Below are 14,645 nucleotides of genomic sequence, written 5' to 3'. Positions count from 1 at the left end.
ATTTTTTAACATACTATTAAAATACTACTCACTTATAGGAATGTGTAATTGTTTACAAGTTGCTGGCTAGCGATCCAATAAACCCATCGTCAAAAACCACAACCACAAGTAACTTCCTGTTCTTCGACGGACTCTGGCCAGACTGAAGAAGGGTCAGTACTATCCGAGATCCATAGGACGTCCCTACCCAAAACCCTACCATTAATACCTACCGCTACCCTAACCGTAACCATTTGGGTGGTGGACCATTCATGATACACACGGGAAATTGTTGAGCATGAAATTGGTCTATTGGTGCTCATCGGCCATAAACATTACACAACAAGTTGGAAATCACAAATTCAACAATGAGTGGTTTAGAAGGATCAGTGTGGCTAAATGCAAGTATTGCAAAGCAATCATTAGCCTACTATTCAGTGGAGTAGCTGTGTGGTCCCAAATCTAAGATTAAGGGTCTCTTTTCTCTAGTTTAAAATTATAAACATTCAACATTGGCTATGCTGTCAATGAAACATTATTTGTGCTGCGCTCAAAACAACTGTTAACTCGGAACTGCAAAATCTGACTTTAGTGAGTTCAAGACAACTGGGAACTCGGGAAAAACGAGCTACGACTGGGAAAATACATTTTGAACTTTCACCCAACTTGGAATTGTATATTCGGAACTCGGGCCTCTTTCTAGAGCTACGACATGAAGATCACTGACGTCATCACGATTCAACTTGTTTTTTGTTGAGTTCCCAGTTGTCTTGAAAGCACCATAAATCCAGAGAATGCCAGACTTTGATGACAAAGTTTGATGACAAAATGTATTCACAAATGTATTGTATGCTGCTGCATAAATAATGTAATATGCCAGGGAGATATGTAGCTAAGACAGTAATACTAAGAGTATGTTGTGTAGTAAGCTGTTAGTAGCCCATGTGCCTCTCCCTAATAATTTTGTCCATTTTCACTTCTTAATTTTTTTCTACTGTTCTGACTTGGTGGTGCACATGTACCCTATAACCCGTTTTTGATAAATGCAATCATTGAATATTTTAAGAGCTTTTATTGTCTGCTTATATGCCCCCTTTATTTATCCTATGGTCCCACCCAACCCCAAGATTTACATGCTGAAATTGCCACTGCACCTGCTACCAAACCCCGTTCAAAGGCACTTAAATCTTTTGTCTTGCCCATTCAGTCTCTAAATGGCACACATAATCCATGTCTCAATTGTCGCAGGGCTTAAAAATCCTTCTCTAACCTGTCTTCTCCCCTTCATCTACCACTCCGTAACAGTCACATCTGTAGCCATGAAATGCTTTGAAAGGCTGGTCATGGCTCACATCAACACCATTATCCCAGAAACCCTGGACCCACTCCAATTTCGCATACCGCCCCAACACATCCACAGATGGCACAAACTCTATTACATTCCACACTGCCCTTTCCCACCTAGACAAAAGGAACACCTACGTGAGAATGCTGTTCATTAACTACAGCTCAGTGTTCAACATTTTAGTGACCTCCAAGCTCATCACTAAGCTAAGGACCCTGGGACTGAACACATCCCTCTGCAACTGGATCTTGGACTTCCTTACGGGCTGCCCCCAAGCGGTGAAGGTAGGTAACAACATATCGGCCACACTGACCATCAACACGGGCTCCCTCAGTTCCCTCCTGTACTCCCTGTTCACTCTTGACTGCACGGCCAGGCACGACTCCAACACCATCATTATGTTTGCTGACAACACAACGGTGGTAGGACTGATCACCGATGAAGAGGCAGACTATAGGGAGGAGATCAGAGACCTAGCAGTGTGGTGCCTGGACAACAACCTCTCCTTCAACGTCAGAAAGACAAAAGGAGCTGATTGTGGAATACAGGAAAAGGAGGGGCGAGCATGCCCCCTCCACATTTGATGGGGCTGTAGTAGAGCGGGTCAAGAGCTTCTAGATCCTTGGAGTCCACATCACTAAGGAAGTAACATGGTTCACACACAACCACACAGTTGTGAAGAGGGCACGACAGCACCTCTTCCCCCTCAGGAGGCTGAAAAGATTTGGCATGGCCTCTTAGATCCTCAAAAAGTTCTACAGCTGCACCATTGAGAGTATCTTGCCTGGCTGCATCAACACTTGGCATGGCAACTGCAAGGCACGCGGCTGCAAGGCACTATAGAGGGTGGTGAGTATGACTCAGTACATCACTGGGGCCGAGCTCCCAGCCACCCAAGCTATAGACTGTTCTATCTGCTATCGCATGGAAAATGGTACCAGTGCACCAAGTCTGAGACCAAAAGGACCCTGAACAGCTTCTACCCCCAAGCCATAAGAGTGCTAAATAGCTAATCAAATGGCTACCCGGACTACCTGCATTGACCTTTTTTTTAAAAAACAAACTCTCTTGCACTGATTAGTCTTGTGAAACCAAACATGTTCAGAGGAAAACTGAAATCTCTCATCTGGAACCCAGAGGTGGAATTTGCCATTTTACTACATTCAGGAGGACTTTTTCAGTTTTCAGCCGTGTTACTTTAAGCGTTTCTGTAGTTGTTTCTCAAAATTATTACAGCTTCATCGAGGGACTTTCTTCACTGAGTTCCTCTATTATTTAAACCCACACTGCATCACACATTCCACAGTTACAGTATGTGACATGACATTGATCCTGGACTGTGAGGACATAGGTAGGCCTGTTATCTGCGCTACTGCAGTAAGTTTACCTATTCTTCTGTGTCCTCTCAATGTCGGTATAGAGCTCTCCGTCTCGGCCTTGAATACATTGAGTTTGTCATCTATCTGTGAAGTAAGGTCAGATCCATTTCTAATGAGTCACTGACACACAAATATCATAACCCAAAGACATGCTAAGTTCTCACTATTACAATAACAGGGGAGGTTAGCATTTTGGGGGGGGTTCATATTTATGCCTTTAACTTTTTTACTCATCATCATTCACAATTAATTGGGGATTATCCGTAATCATGGTAGCATCCACATTCATGTAGAAGTGTTTAGAAACATATTCTTATATACAATAAAAGTGACTCTCAAATGACGCAATACATTATTTTCATTCATTTCTATTGGGCACAAAATAATCTGAAACACAACAAAAACAAAGAGCAAAGGCATCCAACACATTTGTAGAGTCGCAAGCTTGATGTAGTCAATTGCATACTATGAATATTGGACCAAATGCTTAATTGATCACTACTTTAATACACATAAGTGAATTAAATACTTTTGGGGACTATGTACAAAAAGTGTTGTAATTTCTAAACAGTTCAACCGATATGGATGAAAATACCCTAAAATTAAAGCTGACAGTCTGCACTTTAAACATTGTATCATTTAAAATCAAAAGTGCTGGAGAACAGAGCCAAAACAACAAGTGTGATTGTCCCAATACTTTTGGAGCTCACTCTCTCTGTGTGTGTGTACATATATACACTGCTCAAAAAAATAAAGAGAACACTTAAACAACACAATGTAACTCCAAATCAATCACACTTCTGTGAAATCAAACTGTCCACTTAGGAAGCAACACTGATTGACAATACATTTCACATGCTGTTGTGCAAATGGAATAGACAACAGGTGGAAATTATAGGCAATTAGCAAGACACTCCCAATAAAGGAGTGGTTCTGCAGGTGGCAACCACAGACCACTTCTCAGTTCCTATGCTTCCTGGCTGATGTTTTGGTCACTTTTGAATGCTGGCGGTGCTTTCACTCTAGTGGTAGCATGAGATGGAGTCTACAACCCACACAAGTGGCTTAGGTAGTACAGCTCATCCAGGATGGCACATCAATGCGAGCTGTGGCAAGAAGGTTTACTGTGTCTGTCAGCGTAGTGTCCAGAGCATGGAGGCGCTACCAGGAGACAGGCCAGTACATCAGGAGACGTGGAGGAGGCCATAGGAGGGCAACAACCCAGCAGCAGGACCGCTACCTCCGCCTTTGTGCAAGGAGGAACACTGCCAGAGCCCTGCAAAATGACCTCCAGCAGGCCACAAATGTGCATGTATCTGCTCAAACGGTCAGAAACAGGCTCCATGAGGGTGGTATGAGGGCCCGACGTCCACAGGTGGGGGTTGTGCTTACAGCCCAACACTGTGCAGGACATTTTTCATTTGCCAGAGAACACCAAGATTGGCAAATTCGCCACTGGCGCCCTGTGCTCTTCACAGATGAAAACAGGTTCACACTGAGCACATGTGACAGTCTGGAGACGTCGTGGAGAACGTTCTGCTGCCTGTAACATCCTCCAGCATGAACATCCGCCACCTCATTAGGAGCATGCCCAGGCGTTGTAGGGAGGTCATACAGGCACGTGGAGGCCACACACACTACTGAGCCTCATTTTGACTTGTTTTAAGGACATTACATCAAAGTTGGATCAGCCTGTAGTGTTTTTCCACTTTAATTTGAGTGTGACTCCAAATCCAGACCTCCATGGGTTGATAAATTTGATTTCCATTGATAATTTGTGTGATTTTGTTGTCAGCACATTCAACTAAGAATATTTCATTCATTCAGATCTAGGATGTGTTATTTTAGTATTTCCCTTTATTTTTTTGAGCAGTGTATATGTACACACACACATACTGTATATATCTTTACATCTTTTAACCATTTAGCAGACGCTCTTATCCAGAGCGATTTACAGAAGTGTATAGACTTTGATAGTTATTTTTCTGAATTAAGAGTCATGAAACTCATGGCAGCCCGGCAGCAGGGGACAATGAGATTCTGATGCTATGAGCTCTTGAGTTGGGAAAATCTTGTGCAATACACCGACGCGTGTCTTGTATTCAAGATCCTTAATGGCCTGGCTCCCCCTCCACTCAATATTTTTGTTAAACAGAAAACCCAGACATATGGCAGCAGATCCACAAGGTGAGAGGTGACTGTATAGTTCCCCTAAGGAAAAGCACCTTTAGTAAATCTGCATTCTCTGTGAGAGCTTCCCATGTCTGGAATACACTGCCATCAGACACACATAACTGCACCACATATCACACTTTCACAAAATGCTTGAAGACATGGCTACAGGTCAATCAGATTTGTGAACATGGTCCCTAGCTGTGTGTTGCCGCTTTCCATGTTGTCTGTAGCTTGTGAGGTATGGAAACACTTTGTTGCTTTTATGAATTTTGTCTTGCTGCTTTTTGTTCTATGTTGCTCTGTCTGTATGCTATGTCTTGCTTGTCCTATGTTGCTATGTTGCTATGTCTATGGTGCTATTGTCTATATTGTAATTGTTTTTAATAACCTGCCCAGGGACTGCGGTTGAAAATTAGCCGGCTGGCTAAAACCGGCACTTTTACTGAAACGTTGATTAATGTGCACTGTCCCTGTAAAAATAAAATAAACTAAACTAAATCTAAATTTGAGGTGATCTCATTATCACAGGCCTGTTAGTTAATCCCAGAGATTAGGTGGCCAAATTGGCTCTTCACCTGGTCAGCTTTCATTGAAGCCTATTGAGTCTGAGTTGACTTGGTTCTGTGAAATACGACATAGAATTTCAAATACTGGTGCAGGATACTCTGTCACCGACCATTTAAGTCTGGCTTTAGCAAACAACCATTTTGGAGAAGTCTTTTTCAATTAACCACATCTGCGTCTAGGAAATTGAATAGCCTTGAGGCATATATCTCCCTTATTCCCTAGTTAGCTCTCTACTGATTTCTATTCATGAAGGTACCCAGTGTCTGTAATCAGGCCAGGTTAGGGTAATTAAATGGGGACAACAGAGAAAAGGCAAAAAAGACCACTTAATCTTTCCTATCTATGATTCTTGGGTCGAAACAAACTTCCAAGTATGGTCAATTAAAAAGAATACGGCAAGGTCTCAGATTTAAAGCATATTTTAATCACACATAATTAATCAACCGCTAGTTACAATGATCCACATAAGTCTACTTAGATTCTGTTTCTATGATGGTCAAGAGGTATTATGACCGTGTTAAGCGGAACAGTGAGCAGTGATATAAAAAGGTATAAGTGATTTATTTCTTCTTCACTCTTGGAACAGTCACCTTAGCCTCGCTCTCAGCAGCCACCACTTAAATTGGGTCTATGAAGTGTAAAATCTCTAGCTCCTGGACTTCGCACCAATGGGCCTCATTATTGATTCCTCGAAAAGGTTGAATCACAACCTTGTTAGCAGCTGAGGAAAAGGCTGGGGCATTTCATCTCCTTCATCCGCCGAGTGTGAAAGCTACAGTATCGCCACTAACTCATACGACTAATGCACAGGGGGCTCAAGGTTACAGTCCCTGTGTGAAGCTGCCGCACGTCAATTCCCTCCAGGCACTGATAGACAGTGGAACAGGGAAGAAGAACTGGGCTTCCCAGTTACATATTGACAGTGTGTGAATTCTAGACTGTCTAGACGGCAGGGGAGATCCATTCTAGATTTCTCACCACCTCTTCCTCATAATAAGTGAGAAACAGACACATTTCTAAGACAAAAGGTTTGAGATTGAGAACATTTGGACTTTAAATGCTGCACTAACACAGTTCATGACGAGAGTCATGGACATGCAGATTCTATAGAAAATCTAGCACCCTTTCACAGTTGTACTTTCATACTGAAATACATGCTTCGTTCATTAAAAAAACTGCTCAACCTTAAGTCATATCATACAACATTTGGCAATTCATTCTCTACAAGTAATTTGTTTTTATGTGAGTGCCATACAGTATATACAGAGTATAAAAAAACATAAAATACACCTGCTCTTTCCATGACAGACTGACCAGGTGAAAAGTATGATCCCATATTGATGTCACTTGTTAAATCCACTTCAAATTGTTGTAGGTGAAGAGGAAGAGACAGGTTAAAGAACGATTTTTAAGCCTGGAGACAATTGAGACATGGATAGTGTATGTGTGCCATTCAGAGGGTGAATGGGCAAGACAGAAGATTTAAGTACCTTTGAACGGGGTATGGTAGTAGGTGCCAGGCGCACCGGTTTGTGTCAAGAACTGCAACGCTGCTGGATTTTTCACAGCCAACAATTTCCTGTGTGTATCAAGAATGGTCTACCACCCAAAGGACATCCAGCCAACTTGACACAACTGTGGGAAGCATTAGCGACAACATGGGCCAGCATCCATGTCCACGCCCCGACAAATTTAGTCTGTTCTGGGCTCAACTCAATATTATGAAGGTCTTCCTACTGTATACTCAGTAGTACAACTGCTTTGGAAAAGTGTGAAAGGTCTGTATTACCACAACTGTTTGCCTATGTCTATGTAGCGTGGTGAGGAATCAGTCATTCCAGTGTGACAGCCTGAGGTTGCCTCATCCTGAGAGTAGACTATCAGACAGTATACCGATATTACAACTGGACTCTGGAACTGTACTCAAATGGACTCATTTACTGCTCTGTTGCTGAAATATCTCAAGATGAAACATCCACCAGTTTGGCTTTGAAAATATAACTGTCATTTTGATCGTCATGGAACCAGTTCCATTTCGGACTCTAAAACCCTTCACTTAGCCCTTACCCATTCGGTGTTCACAGAAGACTAGATACAGAGTAAGTAAAAGGGACATGGTGGAGGCGAACCACAAATGTTTATTTCCAAATCGACCCCTAGGCTCAACCCCCTATGCATGTGTGTAGACCTGAAAGTATTGGAGAGCAATATCAGAGGGAAACGTGGCACTATTAACATATTGCATAATCCAATCCTCTCACATCTACACAAAGTGCCTAAGGGTCAGATTTGGGATTAGGCAGCCAATTTTACAGGCTAGGTGGCTCTACTATTATATTGACTATACAGATATTTTAGATTAGAAAACAGAGGTAGGAGCTAGGGGAGGGGGCTACAGAAATTAATCTCTGCAGTGTTGACAAGCCAAACAAATAGGAAACAACTGATTATCCTAGTTCCAATTCACACAGTCAAACCTTAATGACAAACGGGCAAAACAACTGCTCTGAGGCTCATTCATTTTTCCATTAAATTATAGACAAAACATTAACACAAGAAATATCCATGTGATGTTACACACCCAATTTTAAGACTCCACTGATTAATAGTCAAATACTTTGGTAGAGAACTACAGTACCAAGTCAAAAGTTTGGACACACCTACTCATTCAAGGGTTTTTCTTTATTTGTATTATTTTCTACATTGTAGAAAAATTGTGAGGACATCAAAACTATGAAATAACACATATGGAATCATGTAGTAACCAAAAAAAGTGTTAAACAAATCTTCATAGATTTTAGATTCTTCAAAGTAGCCACCCTTTCCCTTGATGACAGCTTTGCACACTCTTGGCATTCTCTCAACCAGCTTCACCTGAAATGCTTTTCCAGCAGTTTATTTTTTATTTTTTTACCTTTATTTAACCAGGCAAGTCAGTTAAGAACAAATTCTTATTTACAATGACGGCCTAGGAACAGTGGGTTAACTGCCGGTTCAGGGGCAGAACAACAGATTTGTACCTTGTCAGCTCGGGGATTTGAACTCGCAACCTTCCGGTTACTAGTCCAACGCTCTAACCACTAGGCTACCCTGCCGCCCCAGGGCAGGAGTTCCCACACTTGCTGGCTGCTTTCCCTTCACTCTGCGGTCCAACTCATCCCAAACCACCTCAATTGGGTTGAGGTCGAGTGATTGTGGAGGCCAGGTCATCTGATGTAGCACTCCATTATGCTCCTTCTTGGTCAAATATCCCTTACACAGCCTGGAGATTTGTTGGGTCATTATCCTGTTGAAAGACAAATGATACTCCCACTAAGCGCAAACAAGCTGGGATGGCGTATCGCTGCAGAATGCTGTGGTAGCCATGCTGGTTAAGCTTGCCTTGAACTCTATAAATAAATCAGTGTCACCAGCAAAGCAGCCCACACTATCACACCTCCTCCTCCATGCTTCACGGTGGGAACCACATGCCGAGATCATCCATTCACCTTCTCTGCATCTCTCAAAGACATGGCTAAAAATCAGACCAAAGGACAGATTTCCACCGGTCTAATGTCCAGTGCTTGTGTTTCTTGGCCCAAGCAAGTATCTTCTTCTTATTGGTGTCCTTTAGTAGTGGTTTCTTTGCAGCAATTCGACCATGAAAGCATGATTCACGCAGTCTCCTCTGAACAGTTGATGTTGAGATGTGTCTTGTACTTGAACTCTGTGAAGCATTTATTTGGGATGCCATTTCTGAGGCTGGTAACTCTAATGAACTTATCCTCTGCAGCAGAGGTAACTCTGGGTCTTTTCCTGTGGCGGTCCTCATGAGAGCCAGTTTCATCATAGTGCTTGATGGTTTTTGCGACTGCACTTGAAGACACTTTCAAAGTTGATGAAATGTTCCATATTGACTGACCTTCATGTCTTAAACTAATGATGGACTGTCATTTCTCTTTGCTTAATTGAGTGGTTCTTGCCATAATATGGACTTGGTGTTTTACCAAAAAGGGGTATCTTCCGTATACCACCCCTACTTGTCACAACACAACTGATTGGCTCAAACCTAGAAATTCCCAAAATGTACTTTTAACAAGGCACATCTGTTAATTAAAATGCATTCATACCTCATGAAGCTGGTTGAGAGAATGCCACGAGTGTACAAAGATGTCATCAAGGCAAAGGGTGTCCAAACTTGACTGGAACTGTATATTAATAATATGAATACATTTTATTTCTAATACAAACAATAGAAAAAGACAACTCCTTAAATGTATTCAGAAATGGTTAATGCTAAAGTAGGCTGGTTTGTTTTTTGGCAGTAGAACAAGATGTGGACTACGGAATAAGATGATAGATATATTAGTGGTAGGTTAAAAATATGAATAAGTTACTTTAGTTCAGGCTTTCTTGTGGGAATAAGGCACCTTGCTGTAAAGTGAAAGATCAAAATATAGCAAGAGAGGAAGGAACAGCAGTGACAGAGCTCTGTGATTCAACGCACCATCAGTGAAAAAATGAAGAGTCCATACCATCAAAGGGGAAACGGATCCTAAAACTACTTTGTCATTGAAAAACATAAGGTTACATTACTTGCACCAGAGTGCGTTTTCTGAAGATGAAAAAGATGAATGGAAATGAACATGTCCACTTTAGAGCATTTCCATGGTGGAGAAATAATATCCCTACGAAAAAAAAAAAAAAAATCCCCCTCACATCAGGAATGGGGAGTTTGAGATATAAATCGTATACTTTACAGGGGAAGAAGAAAAAAAACAAAAGAAAACAATATCCACCAGCATAAACATCTAGTCAGGAACATCGACTTCCCTAGCAGTGTTCAGTCTACCATAGCCCTTGCAGGTAGCGTTGAAACCCCAGCGTGCCGCGGTAATTATTGGGGAGGGGTGGGAGAGTGATGAGTGTTGTTGTGGGAAAGAGCACCAAGGCTGAGCGGCTGGGCCCCAGACGCATAGAGTCCGTAATCTCAGAAATAGAATCAATCAGAGAGATGGAGTGCAGCCATCGACTCCCCGCCGTTACCAATGCTTTTCAAAACAAGGCGCTGCCTCGGTGGTTGGAGCAGCCCGGTGCTTGCTTCTTCAATCTGAACCACACCTCTGCTCGGGGGTCAAGGTAGTAACCTCCTGTGCAGTCCCAGCACCAAACCCCCCCCTTGAGATCCTTTTTATTTACTGTTAGAGGTGCCGGACTAGGCATCGATCACTGATTGTCTGACTGCCAAACACAGCAGTGAACATGAACACCGCCTTAAACATTGTGAAAATGTTCTTGGCCTGTTTCTTAAACAGCAACCAGGAGATGGAACAAATACTAAGCAATAAAATAGGCCTAATATTTTCTTGGCTGGTTTTTATCTACAGAGTAAATACAACATTCACAGTCAGTCATTTCATATTCCAACAGTTTGAGGCACTGGTTATTTTGCAGACAAAGACGGGTGCGGTGGCCCCTGACCTATTGACCAGGAAACCACTTAATTAGTCTCCCCCTCTGTGACCAGGCCGCCACATAATGAGAGTGGTCCATAGACAGTTGCGGATCAGAGTGTAGGCCTCCACAAAAAGAGAACACACACACAACTTTGAATCCTCTGTAGCCCTCCAGGCCCCTTCACACTGTAGACGAAACAGACATGAGACCCAAAACGGCATCGCCGTCCGCCCCTTCCTCAGTCAGACTTGTCCTTCTTCTTGCCTCCTCCAATAGGAACTTTATTGGCCACCGCTGAGCCTACTGCAGACACGCATCCAGCTACAGCACACACCCCTCCTTTCACCATCCCCACCCCAATGCCAGGTACAGCGGCCACTGAGGTGACAGCGGTCTTGGTCAGGTCGAAGCTCTTCCCTCCTATCCAGGCCACCCCACCCACAGTGGCTCCCACAGCACCTTTAGTGACACTGAAGAGTCCTCCAGTCACTCTGGAGAACATGCCTGGCTGGGGCGCGGGGTGATCCTTGTTACCGTCTGATGAGAGACAATAGGGTGTCATTGTTGAGAGAAGTTAAGCAGAGGAACAGAGCAACTTCCCCAGTTTATGGAAAAAGCTCTGTTCCACATTGTACAGACAGTGCCACAATAGAATGATGAATAGGCTCCTACATGGAAGTTTGTGTCATTGAACCATGTCTTCTGCTTAGAATGGTCTATTGTGACCACATGATAGAGTAATAGCTCCACTAGAAAGATAAAGCTAAATATAGTTACAATGGCCCTCAATAGCCCTCATTGCTTCTAATGACAAAGGTATCAGTGTGTGGTGGGCTAGACAGAAACTGTAGAGCCACTAACAATGCAGAAGATGGAACGGTAATGCCACCTATTGGTACAAATAAAAATGCCTCAGACATCGAATTTGTGAGGACATTTAAACAAGTTCAGGTTTACTGTCGTTAGGCCTATTAATAAGATCTTCAGTGATAGGATGGCATTCAAGTTACTGTTACGTAGCCTCCTACATTACTGAGTGTCAGTGTACAATACGTGTTATCATTGTCCATTCAATGTTCATCAGCTTGTTTTTGGCAACTAAAGAGACTGAACTGACCTGCTGGATGCTCATCTTTGAGGTGTGCTGGGATTTCATCCTGCTGTTGCTGCTCGCTTTGACTCATCTTCCCTCTAGGCAGGAGAGAAAACAGGTAATGTCAACCAATTCATTATCTCTTAAGTAGGCTATATCATTACTTCTTCCCAAATGAGGCACCATAGAGCAAACATTTTGCCTCTGGCAGTTGGGCGTTAGGTTAGGTAAGTTCTTGAAAAACAAGGTGGGGAAGGATTGCCTTTACATTTACATTTAAGTCATTTAGCAGACGCTCTTATCCAGAGCGACTTACAAATTGGTGCATTCACCTTATGAACTAACCATTCCTCTGTCTGACTTTAAGCCAGGCTGTGCTGCCTGCTTCTAACAACGCCAAACAAGGCAGACCTGTTTACTGTTGAAGCACAGAGAATAAGCAGACAGAGAGACAGATTGAGGGGGGGTGCTATGTTCAACTCAACAAGATGAAAATCAAGAAATGTACAGAACATGGAATTCATTTATTTTACTCAATCGGTAGCTTTTTTTTGTTCTTATCTGACAGAGCGCACCATCTGCAAAGTAGGATCACGAAGACATTTCAAGACCGGAGCGGCAAGTTACCGGCACCAAACAGAAGATATGCACATGATAGTAATACAAAGACATGATAAAGCCTAATTCTTAGAAGGGAAGCCATGAACAGAGTCAACATAAGTCATATGCTTGCTGAGGACCTTTGAACATGATCTTAGGGCCTAATTAGTGTTGTAGAAACATGTGCTGTTCAACAGCTCTATGTGCATGTAGCCTGTAGGGCATTCCTATGTGGCAGTTACAGTGGCATCAAACTGTACTTCACACTACAGTAAACTAGCCTTGTCTATAAGCAAACTTCACTCTTCACGTGCCCCCCACAGTTCAACATAGCACACTCACAGATACACCATGGTGTAAAAGCTTTAATTATCCTATTTCTTTTAGGCATAGCACTAGTCTGGAAATTAGAAATGGACCAAAAAATATCTAGGTGCTGGATAGAGTACCTTCATTTCACCGTAAAAGGGTTAGGGGTCCAGTTGTGCTTAAGTAAGCAACAATTGAAGACCATTAATAAAGCCACCTTTTAGGCCTAGTTAGGCATAGAGCCAAGCTGGTATGAATATAGTTTCAGTAGACAGAATGTGTGGTACCTAACTCAGATATGCGGAGATGGAGACAATTTAATAAATTAAATCTATTCACGCTTACATTTAAGTACTAGCTACTTGAAAATCGTTTGGTGAGCATAATGAACATCCAAAAGACGTTCAATCTAAAATACTTAAATAAGAGAAACAAGAGTTGTTATTTAGCTGGGTATGGTTACTGACGTGGCAGCAGGCTGCCAATGTCATTCGGCTAACTCCAAAACTATTGAGTGTTCAGATGACATACACACTTGTTACAGTACATAATTAATGTCCTGTTTGAAACATAGATTACTTAGCTAGCTGGGTACTATTATCTGATGAATATAAATAAAGTCATACTTGCAAGCCATAACCCAACCAAACTGTGTTCCAACTGAGTTTGACAAGCTAGTTCGCATGCTCAATTGTAAGGCTAGCATAGATGGTTAGTTAGATTTATGTTTTAGCAAAATAGCTATCCTCTCATTCAATTAGTTAGCTAAATTTGAAACAAAACGTTCTACTTGAAACAGTTGTCTGAATATATATATATATATATATATAGTTTCAAGTTAGCGGGGCAAGGGCGAAAAGCAACTTTGTTAGCAAACTTTTTACTAGCTAGCTAGCGAAATCACTCATATTGGAAACTGCATGGATAGCTAACGTTAGCTAACTAACAGTAGCTAGATCAATTGCAAACTAGTTAACGCTCATTTATTTTGAGATTGCGTAGTGTAAAATGGCTTTTTCTTTTTAAATATAACACGTTTATTTAAATCGATTAATGTCTTATATTATCGCGCGTCAACAAAAGTACAATTACCTTGTTTCTGTGTCTGTTCTCTGACGTTGCAGCTATCCTCAACTGTCAGCAACGGGTTTTTTCCTTAGGAACAAACTAGCTACAATGGAGATGGCTCAAGTAGCCAGTAGACGAGGTACTTTGCCACAAGAAATACAATATCATACTAAGTAAATGGCACAGTGGAATAGAACAAAACAATGTATAAGTATAATACAGGAACAATTTATAGTCCAACATTTAGTGTTTTGGGGAAACGGAATAAATGTTCACATTTATTTAGCTTTTATCAGAGTCTGGTAGCAGTAGGTGGTCAGCCCAGTTCGTGTTCAGTCATAGTTTGTCTACAAGCCGTCTCTGAGCCTGTTGGTATTAGACCTCATGCGCGGATACAGTCTGCCCGATATTAACAGGGTGGAGCAGCTCAGGGCTGTGGTGGCATAACTTGGCACATTTTCCAACGTAGTAGTTAGTACAAATGTCGATTTATATAAATGTAGCTCTACAATGATAACTCGGTATAATTGAACGTACGTAATGCAAATGTTGCTATTTTTTTCTATTTGTATATTAAAACAGGCAACCACTAGATGACACAGCTGAGATACTGCAATATGCGGACAAAGTGCATTATCAGGGTCAATCTTGTCAATGTAATGCATAATATGTGCAGTCACGGAAAGGTTGTGGT

At 42.0% G+C, this 14,645-nt stretch overlaps 1 protein-coding gene across 1 annotated transcript; it reads right to left on the bottom strand.

Moving 5' to 3' along the window:
- Window positions 1-5,848: 5,848 nt before the first annotated feature.
- LOC118395811 (transmembrane protein 263-like) lies at window positions 5,849-14,333 on the bottom strand. The gene is made up of 3 exons (XM_035789765.2): window positions 13,976-14,333; window positions 11,999-12,072; window positions 5,849-11,418 (listed from the first exon to the last, which is right to left on the bottom strand). The coding sequence occupies exons 2-3, from the start codon at window positions 12,063-12,065 to the stop codon at window positions 11,120-11,122; spliced, it is 366 nt and encodes a 121-aa protein (XP_035645658.1). The 5' UTR covers window positions 12,066-12,072; window positions 13,976-14,333; the 3' UTR covers window positions 5,849-11,119.
- Between the last annotated feature and the right edge of the window lie 312 nt (window positions 14,334-14,645).

The sequence above is a fragment of the Oncorhynchus keta genome, chromosome 17 (assembly GCF_023373465.1).
Source record: "Oncorhynchus keta strain PuntledgeMale-10-30-2019 chromosome 17, Oket_V2, whole genome shotgun sequence".
NCBI classification, from domain to species: Eukaryota; Metazoa; Chordata; class Actinopteri; order Salmoniformes; family Salmonidae; genus Oncorhynchus; species Oncorhynchus keta.
Note: the sequence above shows the minus strand (reverse complement) of the source record. Positions and strands in the feature narration are given on the sequence as shown.